The sequence below is a fragment of the Somniosus microcephalus genome, chromosome 13 (assembly GCF_052327205.1).
Source record: "Somniosus microcephalus isolate GS21.2 chromosome 13, FLI_Smic_1.0, whole genome shotgun sequence".
NCBI classification, from domain to species: Eukaryota; Metazoa; Chordata; class Chondrichthyes; order Squaliformes; family Somniosidae; genus Somniosus; species Somniosus microcephalus.
Genome location: NC_140999.1, coordinates 192,574,816 through 192,590,944, shown reverse-complemented (window position 1 = coordinate 192,590,944; position 16,129 = coordinate 192,574,816). Strand labels below are relative to the sequence as shown.

The following is a 16,129-nucleotide window of genomic DNA, read 5'->3' as shown; positions in this document are numbered from 1 at the left end:
GTGTCCATACTTAAGAAAGGACATACTTGCTCTCGAGTCAGTACAAAGAAGGTTCACTCGGTTAATCCCGGGGATGAGGGGATGGACATATGAGGAGAGGTTGAGTAGATTGGGACTCTACTCATTGGAGTTCAGAAGAATGAGAGGCGATCTTATTGAAACATATAAGATTGTGAAGGGGTTGGATCGGATGGATGCGGGGAGGATGTTCCCGATGATGGGTGAAACTAGAACTAGGGGGCATAGTCTTAGAATAAGGGGCTGCTCTTTCAAAACTGAGATGACGAGGAACTACTTCACTCAGAGGGTGGTAGGTCCATGGAATATGCTGCCCCAAAAAGCTGTAGAAGCTACATCATTACATAAATTTAAAACAGAAATAGACAGTTTCCTAGAAGTAAAGGGAATTAAGGGTTACGGGGAGCGGGCAGGAATTTGGACATGAGTCTAGGTTCGGATCGGTCATGGCCCTGTGGGTAGCGGAGCGGGCCCAGGGGCCGTGTAGCCTGATCCTGCTCCTATTTCGTGTGTCTAATTCTGTTAGATTCAGGAGATGGTTCTGTGATACTGGATTGGCGGTTAGGATCAGATCAGCCATGATCTTATTGAATGGCGGAGCAGGCTCGAGGGGCCGATTGGCCTACTCCTGCTACTATTTCTTATGTTCTTATGTTCTTAGAACTCCCCTGCTCTTCTTCGAAATAGTGCCGCGGGATCTTTAACGTCCACCTGAGAGAGCAGATGGGGCCTCGGTTTATCATCTCATCCGAAAGGTGGCACCTCCGACAGTGCAGCGCTCCCTCAGTAGTGCCCCTCCGACAGTGCAGCGCTCCCTCAGTAGTGCCCCTCCGACAGTGCGGCGCTCCCTCAGTACTGCCCCTCCGACAGTGCGGCGCTCCCTCAGTACTGCCCCTCCGACAGTGCGGCGCTCCCTCAGTACTGCCCCTCCGACAGTGCGGCGCTCCCTCAGTACTGCCCCTCCGACAGTGCGGCACTCCGTCAGTACTGCCCCTCCGACAGTGCGGCACTCCCTCCGTACCGCCCCTCCGACAGTGCGGCACTCCCTCCGTACCGCCCCTCCGACAGTGCGGCGCTCCCTCAGTACCGCCCCTCCGACAGTGCGGCGCTCCCTCAGTACCGCCCCTCCGACAGTGCGGCGCTCCCTCAGTACCGCCCCTCCGACAGTGCGGCGCTCCCTCAGTACCGCCCCTCCGACAGTGCGGCGCTCCCTCAGTACCGCCCCTCCGACAGTGCGGCGCTCCCTCAGTACCGCCCCTCCGACAGTGCGGCGCTCCCTCAGTACCGCCCCTCCGACAGTGCGGCGCTCCCTCAGTACCGCCCCTCCGACAGTGCGGCGCTCCCTCAGCACTGCCCCTCCGACAGTGCGGCGCTCCCTCAGCACTGCCCCTCCGACAGTGTGGCGCTCCCTCAGCACTGCCCCTCCGACAGTGCGGCGCTCCCTCAGCACTGCCCCTCCGACAGTGCGGCGCTCCCTCAGCACTGCCCCTCCGACAGTGCGGCGCTCCCTCTGTACTGCCCCTCCGACAGTGCGGCGCTCCCTCAGTACTGCCCCTCCGACAGTGCGGCGCTCCCTCAGCACTGCCCCTCCGACAGTGCGGCGCTCCCTCAGCACTGCCCCTCCGACAGTGCGGCGCTCCCTCAGTACTGCCCCTCCGACAGTGCAGCACTCCCTCAGTACTGCCCCTCCGACAGTGCGGCGCTCCCTCACTACTGCCCCTCCGACAGTGCGGCGCTCCCTCAGTACTGCCCCTCCGACAGTGCGGCACTCCCTCAGTGCTGCCCTGTCAGTGTGGGCCTGGACTTTGGGCCGAGGGCGCTGCACTAACTCTGCTTCACCTAAAGCCCACACGCTTGTTTTTCCCTCCGCTCACTCTCCCGGGCTGTCGTTCGGTGACCAGGCGGGCCGGGGCCGGGATGCCGCTCCCTGAGCACAGGCTCTGGGGCGACACAAACTCCAGCCCCGGGACAGTCGGCCCTGCTCCGGCACTCAGTGCGCAGGCGCGCTCAGCGGGCCGGTTGCCGTGGTGACGGTGACGTCAGGGCTCCAGGCCACGCCCCCCCCGTTACCAGGGCAACCCCTGGGGGTGGAGGGAGCGGAAGCGGAAGCAGCGCGGCGGGAGAGCGAGTGAGGGAGCGACAGGGTGAGTGAGAGAGAGAGAGAGAGAGAGAGGGTCAGGGGAGGGAAGAGGCTGGGTCTGGAGTAATTGGGAGTAACAGGCTGTGACTGGAGTAATCTGGGAGTAACAGGCTGTGACTGGAGTAACCTGGGAGTAACATACTGTGACTGGAGTAATCTGGGAATAACAGGCTGTGTCTGCAGTAATCTGGGAGTAACAGACTGTGTCTGCAGTAATCTGGGAGTAACAGGCTGTGTCTGGAGTAATCTGGGAGTAACATGCTGTGACGGGAGTAATCTGGGAGTAACATACTGTGACTGGAGTAATCTGGGAGTAACAGGCTGTGTCTGGAGTAATCTGGGAGTAACAGACTGTGTCTGGAGTAATCTGGGAGTAACAGGCTGTTTCTGCAGTAATCTGCGGGTAACAGGCTGTGTCTGCAGTTATCTGGGAGTAACAGGCTGTGTCTGGAGTAATTGGGAGTAACAGGCTGTGACTGGAGTAATCTGGGAGTAACAGGCTGTGACTGGAGTCATCTGGGAGTAACATACTATGACTGGAGTAATCTGGGAGTAACAGGCTGTGTGGAGTAATCTGGGAGTAACAGGCTGTGTCTGGACTAATCTGGGAGTAACAGGCTGTGTCTGGAGTAATCTGGGAGTAACAGGCTGTGTCTGCAATAATCTGGGAGTAACAGGCTTTGTCTGGGATAATCTGGGAGTAAGAGGCTGTGACGAGTAATCTGGGCGTAACAAGCTGTCTGCAGTAATCTGGGAGTAACAGGCTGTAACTGGAGTATTCTGGGAGTAACAGGCTGTGTCAGGAGTATTCTGGGAGTAACAGGCTGTGTCAGGAGTAATCTGGGAGTAACAGGCTGTGTCTGGAGTAATCTGGGAGTAACAGGCTGTGACTGGAGTAATCTGGGAGTAACAGGCTGTGACTGGAGTAACAGGCTGTTACTGGAGTAATCTGGGAGTAACAGGCTGTGACGAGTAATCTGGGAGTAACAGGCTGTGACTGGAGTAACAGGCTGTTACTGGAGTAATCTGGGAGTAACAGGCTGTGTCTGGAGTAATCAGGGAGTAACAGGCTCTGTCTGGAGTAATCTGGGAGTAACAGGCTGTGACTGGAGTAATCTGGGAGTAACAGGCTGTGACGAGTAATCTGGGAGTAACAGGCTGTGTCTTGAATAATCTTGGAGTAACAGGCTGTGACTGGAATAATCTGGGAGTAACAGGCTGTGACTGGAGTAATCTGGGAGTAACAGGCTGTGTGCAGTAATCTGGGAGTAACAGGCTGTGACTGGAATAATCTGGGTGTAACAGGCAGCGACTGGATTAAACTGGGAGTAACAGGCAGTGACTGGAGTAATCTGGGAGTGACAGGCTGTGTCTGGAGTAATCTGGAGTAACAGGCTGTGACTACAATAATCTGGGAGTAACAGGCAGCGACTGGAGTAATCTGGGAGTAACAGGCAGTGACTGGAGTAATCTGGGAGTACCAGGCTGTGCCTGGAGTAATCTGGGAGTAACAGGCTGTGTCTGGAGTAATCTGGGAGTAACAGGCTGTGCCTGCAGTAATCTGGGAGTAACAGGCTGTGACTGGAGTAATTTGGGAGTAACAGGCTGTGTCTGCAGTAATCTGGGAGTAACAGGCTGTGTCTGGAGTAATCTGGGAATAACAGGCTGTGTCTGCAGTAATCTGGGAGTAACAGGCTGTGTCTGGAGTAATCTGGGAATAACAGGCTGTGTCTGTAGTAATCTGGGAATAACAGGCTGTGACTGGGGTAATCTGGGAGTAACAGGCAGCGACTGGAGTAATCTGGGAGTAACAGGCTGTGTCTGCAGTAATCTCAGAGTAACAGGCTGTGTCTGGAGTATTCTGGGAGTAACAGGCTATGTTTGGAGTAATCTGGGAGTAACAGGCTGTGTCTGCAGTAATCTGGGAGTAACAGGCTGTGTCTGCAGTAATCTGGGAGTAACAGGCTGTGACTGGAATAATCTGGGCGTAACAGGCAGCGACTGGAGTAACCTGGGAGTAACAGGCAGCGGCTGAAGTAATCTGGGAGTATCAGGCTGTGCCTGGAGTAATCTGGGGGTAACAGGCTGTGTCTGCAGTAATCTGGGAGTAACAGGCTGTGACTGGAGTAATCTGGGAGTAACAGGCTGTGTCTGGAGTAATCTGGGAGTAACAGGCTGTGACTGGAGTAATCTGGGAGTAACAGGCTGTTTCTGGAGAAATCTGGTAGTAACAGGCTGTGTCTGGAGTAGTCTGGGAGTAACAGGCGGTGTCTGGAGTAATCTGGGAATAACAGGCTGTGTCTGGAGTAATCAGGGAGTAACAGGCTGTGACTGGAGTAATCTGGGAGTAACAGGCTGTTTCTGGAGAAATCTGGTAGTAACAGGCTGTGTCTGGAGTAATCCGGGAGTAACAGGCGGTGTCTGGAGTAATCTGGGAATAACAGGCGGTGTCTGGAGTTATCTGGGAATAACAGGCTGTGACTGGTGAAATCTGGGTGTAACAGGCTGTGTCTGTAGTAATCTGGGAGTAACAGGCTGTGTCTGGAGTAATCTGGGAGTAACAGGCTGTGTCTGTAGTAATATAGAAGTAACAGGCTGTGTCTGGTGTAAACTGGGAGTAACAGGCTGTGTCTGGAGAAAGCTGGGAGTAATAAAATGTGTCTGGGATAATCTGGGAGTAACAGGCTGTGACTGGAGTAATATGGGAGTAACAGGCTGTGACTGGACTAATAAGGGATTAACAGGCTGTGACTGGAGTAATGTGGGATTAACAGGCTGTGACTGGAGTAATAAGGGATTAACAGGCTGTGACTGGATTAATGTGGGATTAATAGGACGTGACTGGAGTAATCTGGGATTAACAGGCTGTGACTGGCGTAATGTGGGAGTAACAGGCTGTGACTGGAGTAATGTGGGATTAATAGGCTGTGACTGGAGTAATCTGAGAGTAACAGACAATGACTGGAGTAATCGAAGTAATGGAGAGTGATTGGAGTAATCTGGGAGTAATGAAAAAGTGACTGGTGTAATCTGGGCGTAACAGGCTGTGCCTGGAGTAATCTGGGAGTAACAGGCTGTGACTGGAGTAATCTGGGAGTAACAGGCTGTGACTGGAGTAATCTGAGAGTAACAGGCAGTGACTGGAGTAATCTGGGAGTAACAGGCTGTGTCTGGAGTAATCTGGGAGTAACAGACAGTGACTGGAGTAATCTGGGAGTGATAGGCTGTGGCTGAACTAATCTGACAGTAACGGAGCGTGATTGGAGAAACCTGGGAGTAACAGAGTGACTGGAGTAATCTGGGAGTGATAGGCTGTGACTGGAGTAATCTGGGAGTAACGGAGAGTGATTGGAGAAATCTGGGAGTAACGGAGAGTGACTGGAGTAATCTGGGAGTTACAGGCTGTGGCTGGAGTAATCTGACAGTAACGGAGAGTGATTGGAGAAATCTGGGAGTAACGGAGAGTGACTGGAGTAATCTGGGAGTTACAGGCTGTGGCTGGAGTAATCTGACAGTAACGGAGAGTGATTGGAGAAATCTGGGAGTTAGGGAGAGTGACTGGAGTAATCTGGGAATGATAGGCTGTGACTGGAGTAATCTGGGAGTAACGGGGCTGGAGTAATCTGGGAGTAACGACGACTGTGACAAGAGTAATAAGAAGTAACCGGGCGAGACTGAAATAATATGGCAACAACAGAAAGATTAGAAAGAAAGACTTGAATTTCTATAGCGTCCTTCATGACCTCTGGACATCCCAAAGAGCTTTACAGCCAATTAAGTACTTTTTGAAGTGTAGTCACTGTTATAATGTAGGAAACGCGGCAGCCAATTTGCGCACAGCAAGATCCCACAAACAGCAGTGTGATAATGACCAGATAATCTGTTTTGGTGATCTTGATTGAGGGATAAATATTGGCTGGGACATCGGGCAGAACTCCCCTGCTCTTCAGGAGTAACAGGAGTAATGGGAGTAACGGGCAGCGGAATATGGGACTATCGAGCAGAGATCTGAGTAATATTGAGTAACAGTGAGAGACTGGTGTTATAGAGGAGTACCCGGGAGACCCCGGAGTAATGGGGAAGTACCTGGAGTAATGGGGGAGTACCCGGGAGACCCCAGAGTAATGGGGGAGTACCCGGGAGACCCCAGAGTAATGGGGAGTACCCGGGAGACCCCGGAGTAATGGGGGAGTACCTGGGCGACCCCAGAGTAATCGGCGGTAACAGGAAGTGACTGGAGTAATAAGCGAGTAACTGGCAGAACCTGGAGTCACAGGTGACCACTGGAACAATGGGACTGGAGTAATAGGACAGTAACAGGGAAAGATTGGAGTAATGGGCAGAGATCAGAGTAATAGGGCAGTATCTGGGAGAGACCCGAGGAATCGAGGATTAATGGGGAGAGACTTAACAAATGGGCAAACATTGGAGTAATGCAGAAAATCAGGATAGACTGGAGTACACGGAAATAATTGAGTAATAGTGCAATAATGCAGGGAGAGGCTGAAGCAATGATGGAGTAACCCAAGGAGGGTGGAGGAACAGTCCAGGAAGGCTGGAGTAATAGTGCCACCGCACAAGGAAAGACTGGAGTAATGCAGCCACTTGGTGATGGGTGGAGTAATAATGCAGTAATGTACTCCAGTACCATTGAGAGAGACTGGACTAATGTAGGAACACAAGGGGAGAGTTTAGAGTACTCCAGTAACACAGGTACACCGGAGTAATCGAGCATTAATATCAGAGACTGGAGTAATCATGCAGCAACACAAGGCAGCAGGCAGCAATCGGACAATAAATTGGGAGAGAATAGTAATTATGTAAGAACAGTGGGAAGAATGATCTAGGACAAGAATGCAAGGTGAGATTGCATTTAACATGCAAAAAATGCTAGGGAGATTACAGTAAGTGCAACAATGAGGAAAGTCTTCAGTAAAGACACAGAAATGGAGATTGAGACTAGAGTAATGGCACAATACCACCGCAATAGTGCAGTGGCACTGGAGAGACTTGAATAACGGTGTGACAACACCGGAGGAGACAGGCAAACTAGGGTAGGAACACAGGAAACTGGGGGGCGATTTTGCCAGCCCTGGGGAGGCGGGACTGCCGGGAAAATGGCAGAATTTGGGGGCGGGTGCCCAAGTCGCCTCCATGCCATCTTCCCGGGAGGCGGGTAGCCGTCCCGCGCCGGGTCCCGTCTCCTTGGAGGCAGGAAGGGATTAAAGCCTATTAACTGCCCGTTAACAGGCAGAGAATAGGATTCTCCCCTTTTTTCCCTCACAAGTGCGGGCTTCCCGAAGGCTCCAAAACCCACCAGCTCAGCGAGGCGAGTACTGGGTCTGTGGGGGTCGGAGGGGTGCAAAGGTGTGCTGTGAAGGTAAGTGATGGGTGCAAAGTGTAGAGGTGAACATCCGATGTAAGTGCAAAGTGTTAGTAAAAGTGTACTTGCCTTTGTTTCTCCCTGCAGGCTTCAGTCGGTGTGTATGCAGAGAGTCTCGGACCTCCGTGTTGCAGGTGAGAGATGGCCGCTGCATGCTCAGATGCAACAACCATCTCATTTCTGCAAAAGAAAGAAGACCTCATCAAACTACAGCGCATGTCAGTGTTTGACAGCTTCACAGAGCAGTCAAACGATGACAGTTCATCTGTCAAAAGTGTTTGACAGATGAAACATCATACGTTGACGTTCTCTGCAACCAGCTTTCTCTTAATTGGCCTGCTAAGCCCGCTGGGCGGGGCTTAACAAGGTCAGTCAAGGGAAAATAGCGTGGGTTGGCCACAAATCGATGGAGGCGGGACATCGACCCGCCAAGCAGCAGTCCCGCCTCTGACGCGCTCCCATTAACAAAATCGTCCCCAAGTTGCAGCAATTGAGTGAGACTGGAGTCATCGCCCGGTAACAGAAACAGGCTGGAGCAGTAATACGATAGCATAGGATACTGGTGTAAAAGCGCTGTAAAATGAGGATAAGCAAAAGACTTGCATTTGTGTAGCGCCTTTCACAACCATAGACGTCCCAAAGCGCTGTACAGCTTGGGGACTGGGAGATACGCTCTGTGAGCATTGCTTATTCAGAGTTCTGATGAAGGGTCCCAGACCTGAACCGTTAACTCTGTTTCTCTCTCCACAGATGCTGTCTGGCCTGCTGAGTGTTTCCAGCACTCTCTGTTGTTACTTTGCTTATTCAGAGTTGTTCAATTCACATTATCTGATAATTCACTTTTTTTGCACTAAGCTCCCGCCTTGTTATTTATGTTGTTTGATTCAAAATATTGGATAATTTACATATTTTAGTGCAAACATGAAATATCAGAGGTCGACTATATTGGAACAATTGGTCGTCAGCTGTTGAATTGCATCGAATCTATCACACAGAAACAGGCCATTCGACCCGACTGGTCTAGTCCGGTGTTTATACTGCACACGAGCCTCCTCCTGCTCCAATGGCCTTTTCCCAACCTGTCCCCCTATCCCTCCAATTCCTTCTCCCCTTAAATACATGAGTGCTCACTGCTTCAACCACTCCGAGTTCCACATTCTCACCACTTTGTGTAAAGTAATTCCTGCTAAATTCTCTATTTGGTCCGTTAGTGGCTATCTTCTATTTATTCCCCCCTTGTTCCGGACTCACCGACGAGTGGAAACAGTTTCTCTACATCTACCCTATTGAACCCATTCAGGTCTCCTCTTTTCAAGAGAAACGAGCTCCAGCCTGCTCAAATGTTCCTGTTCGTTGCATCCTCTCTATTCTGGTACCGTCCTTGTAAATCTTTGCACTTCAGTGCTTCAATATCAAGCAACGAGCACAGCAATATTAAAGTGCCTCTGATTGGTCCACGCGCCACTGATCAGTTTGAGCAATTTAAGCAGTTTGTTCATTTGACCAGTTGGGACTAAGTACAGCAAAGTGGCTGCCCCTGATTGCTCAGTGCACCTGATGTGGTACTGGGCCACACTGAGCAGGAGGGTCTTCAATTGAGACAGCAGCTCCCTAAAAAGAAGCAGGTTGGTTGCATTTGGTGCTGAGCTGCTTGTTTTTGTAACTCTGAGCCTTGCAGGAGTTGTAACAACTTGTTTATTCGCAGTGGGAGTACTGGTCGAACCAGTTTGCTGAAACAAATTGCATCACGAGCTGAGTGCTTCTGGGTTTCTGCTTGTGGGAGTAGCATCTCCGGTTTCCATTTGCCCAGTGAGCAGGTTGCTGGTCGAGTGAAGGGAGCTGAAGATTTCCTGCACAGACATCATTGCAAGTTAATGAGTAGGTGAGACAAAGGATCTAAATGGTTGAGTAGCATGATGTTAGTGACCTTAAACTGTGGAGTGAATGCTTGTAGATAGTGTTGGATCACGAACTTTTGCAAGCTCTTAAACTGTAACATCTGAAAACCAGACATTTCTAAGCTTCTAGTGTGTAGAGCAAATATTGTTTGTTGTAAGAACCAGTTACTATATTGGAATAATTGGTTGTCAGCTGTTGAATTGCATTGAATCTTATCACACAGAAATAGACCATTCGACCCGACTGGTCTAGTCCGGTGTTTATACTACACACGAGCCCTTTTAGAACTGAGATGAGGAGGAATTTCTTCTGAGGGTCATAAATCTGTGGAATTCTCTGCCCCAGAGAGCTGTGGAGGCTGGGTCATTAAATACATTTAAGGTGGAGATAGACAAGATAAGGGAGTGAAGGGTTATGGGGAGCGGGCTGGAAAGTGGCTTTGAGCCCAAGATCAGCCATGATATTGAATGGCGGAGCAGGCTCGAGGGGCCAAGTGGCCGATTCCTGCTCCTATTTTCTTATGTACTGAATGGTGTTTCTGTAGCTGGGTTAGGATCCGTTAAGTTGGCAGAAGTTGAATTGGCCAGTAATAACTATTTCGGCTCTCGTCACAAGACCCTCGGTTTCTGTATTTCTCGCGGTTGTGTGTCTTCCCACCATTGATCAACCTCCTCCTAAGTACCTCCGCTGCTATGTTGAAGCCTGTTTGTATACTTGAGCTCACCCAAAACTCTGCTGCCCGTATCCTAACTCGCACCAAGTCCCGTTCACCCTTAAACCCTGTGCTTGCCGGTCTGGTATTGCCTCAATTTTAAAATATTTTCGGATCCCTCCATGGCCTCGCCCCTCCCTATCTCTGTAACCTCCTCCAACCATGTTCCCTGTCTTTTTTTGGGTGCCGCATGGCCCCTTCGAAATACCACAGGTGCGGGGTTTTTTACATTGAAAAGCCGGCTCTGTGGGATCCCTAGAGCGCCGTGCGGCTTAAAGGGAACATTGCTTACAACCCTCCAAGATCTCTGCTCCTCCAGTTTTGCGCATCTGCCGATTTCCATCGTTCCACCATTGGTGGGCGTGCCTTCAGCTTCCTGGGCCCTCAGCTCTGGAATGTCCCCCCAAATCTCTCCGCCGCTCTACCTCTCGCTCCTCCTTTTAAGATGCTCCTTAAAACCCACCTCTTTGACCAAGCTTTTGGTCACCTGTCCTGATCTCTCCTTACGTGGCTCGGTGGCAAATTTGATAACACACATGTGAAGTGCTTTGAGATGCTTTTACAACATTAAAGGTGCTATATAAATGCAAGTTATTGTGCTTTGAGGCTTTTCTTCCCCACCTCCCCTTCACTAAGATTAAAAATCCATTGGGGAAGAGGGGTCATGGGAATAAATCCATGTTCCATCACTCTGGTGCCCAGTGCTGGAGGTTTGAGCCAGGCTCGGCTCCTGCCAAGTCCCACTTGTAAAAATACTGTACGTGGCTGTATTACTTCATGGGATTGTACAGTGTCAGTGCACTGCTCGTGCTCCAAGAAATGATGCCTGAATACTACAGGGTGACTCTTGATTGAATTTACTTTACCAACCTGTTTTTTGTGAATTTGTGCTCATTTAAAGGTATCAATGGGGAATTGGATAAATACTTGAGACGGTAAAAATGTGCCGGTCTATGGGGAAAGAGCAGGGGAGTGGGATTAATTGGAGAGCTCTTTCAAAGAGCTGGCACAGGCACGATGGGCTGAATGGCCTCCTGCTGTATGATCCTATGAAAAGAGACCTTTGTGCCGACAGTCTGGTCTGGATTCAAACCCGGGTTCTAGAGATGAAGGCACTCCTACAGACTGCACCATCTGCTGGCTTCCTCCCTTTTTGATCTTACTTTAAATTTTAAAATTTCTCTGCTGCATGTGGGGCAGCCATACTCGGCACTCCCTAAACACCTGGCACGTTGCATATGGTGAGTCATGGGTGCGAGCCTGTCTCCTGCTGGCACAGCGCCATCAGAATAAAAGTTAAAAGTGCCCCACCTGAATGGAAAGGTCCTGTTAATGATCTGAGTGATCAGTCCACCTAGCTGTTATAAAACATTATAAAAGTATTCTTTTTAAAAGCGATACAGCTCATACTTGAGCTAAAATGAAATGGAAGATGCAAATCAATAGCAAAGGGGGACTAAGAAAAGAGAGAGACTTGCATTCCTACAAAAGCAAAATACTGTGGGTGCTGGAAATCTGAAATAAAAACAGAAAATGTTGGAAACACTCTGGTCAGGCAGCATCTGTGGAGAGAGAAACAGAGTTAACGTTTCAGGTCGATGACCCTTCGTCAGAACTGGAAAAAGGTGGAGATCGAACAGGTTTTTAAGTAAGTGCCGGGGCAGGGAAAGTGGGGAGGGGAGGAAAGAACAAAAGGGAAGGTCTGATAGGATGGAAGGCAGGAGCTTAAACCTTAATCTCTCCTGCCTTCCACCCTATCACAGACCTTCCCTTTTGTTCTTTCCTCCCCCCCCCCCCCTTTCCCTGCCCCCGCACTTGCTTAAAAACCTGTTCCATCTCCAGCTTTTTCCAGTTCTGACGAAGGGCCATCGACCTGAAACGTTAACTCTGTTTCTCTCTCCACAGATGCTGCCTGACCACCTGAGTATTTCCAGCATTTTCTGTTTTTATTTCTTGCATTTCTACAGCACCTTTCACAATCTCAGGACATCCCAAAGCGCTTCACAGCCAATGAGGTACTTCTGAAGTGTAGTCACTGTTGTAATGTAGGGAAACACGGCAGCCAGTGTACGCACAGCAAGCTCCCACAAACAGCAGTGTGATGATGACCAGATCTGTGTTTTTAGTGTTGGTTGAGGGATAAAAATTTTACCAGGACTCCGGGGAGCACTCCCCTGCTCCTCTAAATATGTGGCCACAGGATCTTTTTACTTCTACCAGAGAGGGCAGACGGGACCTCTGTTTAAAGTCTCATCTGAAGGACGGCCCCTCCGACAGTGCGGCGCGCTCCCTCGGTACCGCCCCTCCGACAGTGCGGCGCGCTCCCTCGGTACCGCCCCTCCGACAGTGCGGCGCGCTCCCTCGGTACCGCACTGGGAGTGTCAGCCTGGATTTTGTGCTCCAGTAATTTCAGTGACAAGGTTCGATGGACAGTGTCCATTATAAATGTGGTCATCGGAATTTATAATTGAAATATAAAAATAATAAAGACAGGATATACAACTTCAATGGGAACTGAATTAATTCCGTTTACCCTGGTCCAATTATCCAGTAACTTGATTTAAGATGAAGATTACGCTTTAATATTCACCTCCCTTGTACAACGCCAGAGGTTGGCTAGCAGTACAAAATTGCATCCCGTGTCTACACCATCCTTTTTATGATTGTGCTTCGGGATTGCTTTGAAAAGAACGATGGTGCTGTTTTTCAAGATCCAGTGCAGTGTGGGCTTCACTGGCAAGATCTCACTTTCTCCTCGTGTACTTTGCTTATTAAATTTTACTGTCCTTTCACCACGTTTACTGGGAGCACCATCTTAAAATTAGTGCTTGGCCGTTTCGTGAAATCGGGAAGCAATTTTTCCTCGCACATCTGGAACTCCCCACAAAAATGCCGTGGATGTCGGGGGTCAGTTGGAGCTTTCGAGCCCGAGATCGACAGATGTTTGTTGGGTTAGGGTATCGAGGGGCACGGAGCAGAGGTGGGTAGATGGGGATGAGGCGTAGATCAGCCACAATCTCATTGAATGATGGGACAGGCTCCAGGGATACCCTTTAACTAACCAAAAATCTCAGTCTTAGTTGTGAAAATTGCAATTGACCCCCAGCATCTCCAACCTTCCGGGGAGTGGGTTCAATGTTTCCACTGCCCTTTGTGTGGGGAAAATGCTTCCTGATTTCACTCCTGACCGGCCTCGCTCTAATATTAAGATTGTGCCCTCTGATTCTGGATCCCCCGACCAGAGGAAATAATTTCTCTTTCATAGAATCATGGAATTCGGCCCATCGAGTCTGCACCAGCTCCTTTGACGAATAATCCAGTCAGTCCCACTCCCCCGCTCTTTCCCCATATCCCTGCAATTTTTTTCTCCTTCAAGTATTTATCCAATTCCCTTTTTGAAGGCTGCTATTGAATCTGTATCCACCGCCCGATCAGGCAGCGCATTCCAAATCCTGACCACTCGTTGCGTGTAAAAGTTTTTCCTCATGTTGCATCTGGTTCTTCGGCCAGTCACCTTAAATCTGTGTCCTCTGGTTCTTGACCCTTATCTACCCTATCGAACCCCATTATCAATTTAAAGACCTCGATTTAGATCACCCCCTCGACCTTTTAAACTGAAAGGAAGACAAGCCAAGTTTATGCAACCTGTCCTCATAATTTACTCCTTTCCCTTTAAGCCCTGCTATCATTCTGGTGAATCTGCACTTTACCCCTTCCGGGGCCAGTGTACCCTTCTGAGAGGCGGTGTCCAAATAAGAACGGCTGTGGTTTTTTTCTCCCCTAATGTGCAAAACGTTGCTCTTATTGGCATTGAATTTCATCTGCCTGCGTGTGTATTGTCCAGATCTTTGTCATTTTTTGGATGTAACCTGCCCCTGGGAATTTATTGGCCAAGAGCCTGCATAGGATGTCTATATAATTGCTATCACAATGGTTACGTTGATTGTGGATCTCCTACAGTGGGTGGCATTGGTACAAGTGTCGACCGTGCTGAATAATTGCAGGATGTAATCATTTAGCATGCACCCGCCTGTCTCTGTCAGCTGTGCTGGTTTCTCTTTACCCCTCTGTGCTTTTTAAAATAAGAAAAAGACTTGCATTTCTATAGCGCCTTTCACGACCACCAGATGTCGCTTTACAGCCAATGAAGTACTTTTTTTTGAAGTGTAGTCACTGTTGTAATTTGGAAACTGGTTAGGGGGCTTCTTTATTCATCCCAGCGCTTTCCGTTACTTTTATTCCAACAGGCTTTGCCGGGTTTGTTTTCTGATTTTCTTTTTTGTCTTATCTGTTTTAGACTTGCCTCTTTAAACTGCTCCTGAGTCCTTGCTATATACGTACCCTGTATGTGTCGCAGGCATTGTGTTTGTCCTCCGCTGAAGTTTCATTGAGCGCAACCCCCGCCCCAGTCTTTGTTCAAGCTCTTCCAGTGTAATGTTCAAGTTAGTCAGTTTTAAAGTTATACTCCTGACTCTTTGCTGCGATGGTTTCTCCCGGATTGTGAAATTTAATTGTTACCTTGAAGGAAGAAAGAAAGAGGCTTTGCATTGATAACCAGCCTTTCACGTTGGTCCCAAAGGTGTTTCACAGCGACGGATTACGTTTGAAGTGTGGCCACTGCTTTGGCTGGGGGGGGGGGGGTGGCAGGCGCAGACAATTTGTGCACAGCAAGATCCCAGCTTTAGCAATGAGAGGAATCCCCAGTTTTCCAGTGGGGTTGCTTGAGGAGGGAGGGGAGGGGGGGGCGGTGGCTGGTGTAAGTGTTGGCTGGGACCCCGGGAGAATTGCTCTGCTCTTCAAATAGTTTCCTGGGAGCTTTTGTGTTGGTCTCATCTCAGTCCTAAATGGCCGACCCCTTTATTGATAACAACATAAGAAACGGGAGCAGGAGGAGGCCATTCGGCCCCTCGAGCCTGCTCCTCCATTCAATAACATCATGGCTGATCCGATATTGGCCTCAACACCACTTTCCTGCTCTCCCCATACCCATTGACCCCCCTGTAGTTCAAATGTCTGTCTCTCTCTGCCTTGAATATATTCAATGACCCAGCCTCCACAGCTCTCTGGGGCAGAGAATTCCACAGATTCACGACCCTCAGAAGAAATTCCTCCTCATCTCTGTCTTAAATGGGCGACCCCTTATTCTGAAACTGCCCCCTAGTCCTAGATTCCCCCACGAGGGGAAACATTGGGCCCGATTTTTGTGGATTGTGTGGGAAATGGTCGGATTCCTCGAATGTGGGGTTCTGACCCGGGGGGGAAAAAAAAGGGTCAGCCAGCTGCACGCAATTTTCCCTCGTGGCCAATTAATTTCCAGTGTGTGGGCAGCCTTGCTAATTGTCAATTTCTAGTCGGCAAGCCCCACAGCATGATGTCATCATTCGTGGTGCTTTCAAGGTCCCTTCTTCTTAGGCAGTCCCTCGGAACCGAGGATGACTTTTGCTTCCACATTAAAAATGAGTTCTCAGGTGACTGATGAGTCCAATGTGGGACCTACAGTCTCTGTCACAGGTGGGGCAGACGGTGGTTGAAGGGGCGGGTGGGTGGGGTGCTTGGGTTGACGTGCGCTCCTTGCACTGCTTGCGCTTGGCTTCCGCTTGCTCCCGGCGAAGAGACTCGAGGTGTTCGGCACCTTCCCGGATGCTTCTCCTCCACTTTGTGCGGTCTTGGGCCAGGGATTCCCAGGTGTCAGTGGGGATGTTACACTTTTTCAAGGAGGCTTTGAGGGTGTCCTTGAAGCATTTCCTCTGCCCACCTGGGGCTCTCTTGCCGTGCCGGAGCTCCAAGTAGAGCGCTTGTTTTGGGAGTCTCGTATCGGGCATGCGGACAATGTGACCCGTCCATCAGCGCTGATTGAGTGTGGTCAGAGCTTCGATGCTGGGGATGTTGGCCTGAGCGAGAACACTGACGTTGGTGCGCCTATCCTGCCAATGGATTTGCAGGATCTTGCGGAGGCAGCGTTGGTGGTACCTCTCCA

At 50.0% G+C, this 16,129-nt stretch overlaps 1 protein-coding gene across 4 annotated transcripts in view; it reads left to right on the top strand.

Annotated features, from left to right (window-relative positions):
- Positions 1 to 2,079: 2,079 nt before the first annotated feature.
- The window catches only part of LOC147108930 (14-3-3 protein beta/alpha-1-like), a 39,095-nt gene continuing 25,045 nt past the window's right edge, over positions 2,080 to 16,129 (top strand). Inside the window, exons 1-2 of one of the 4 annotated variants that reach the window (XM_086005889.1) lie at positions 9,067 to 9,166; positions 9,247 to 9,419. In XM_086005889.1, the coding sequence (XP_085862015.1) occupies positions 9,416 to 9,419 (4 nt within the window). In that variant the 5' untranslated portion in view covers positions 9,067 to 9,166; positions 9,247 to 9,415. Of the gene's footprint in view, positions 2,163 to 9,064; positions 9,167 to 9,187; positions 9,424 to 16,129 lie in introns of those variants that run through there. The other 3 variants (XM_086005891.1, XM_086005892.1, XM_086005890.1) reach the window with 3 other exon arrangements.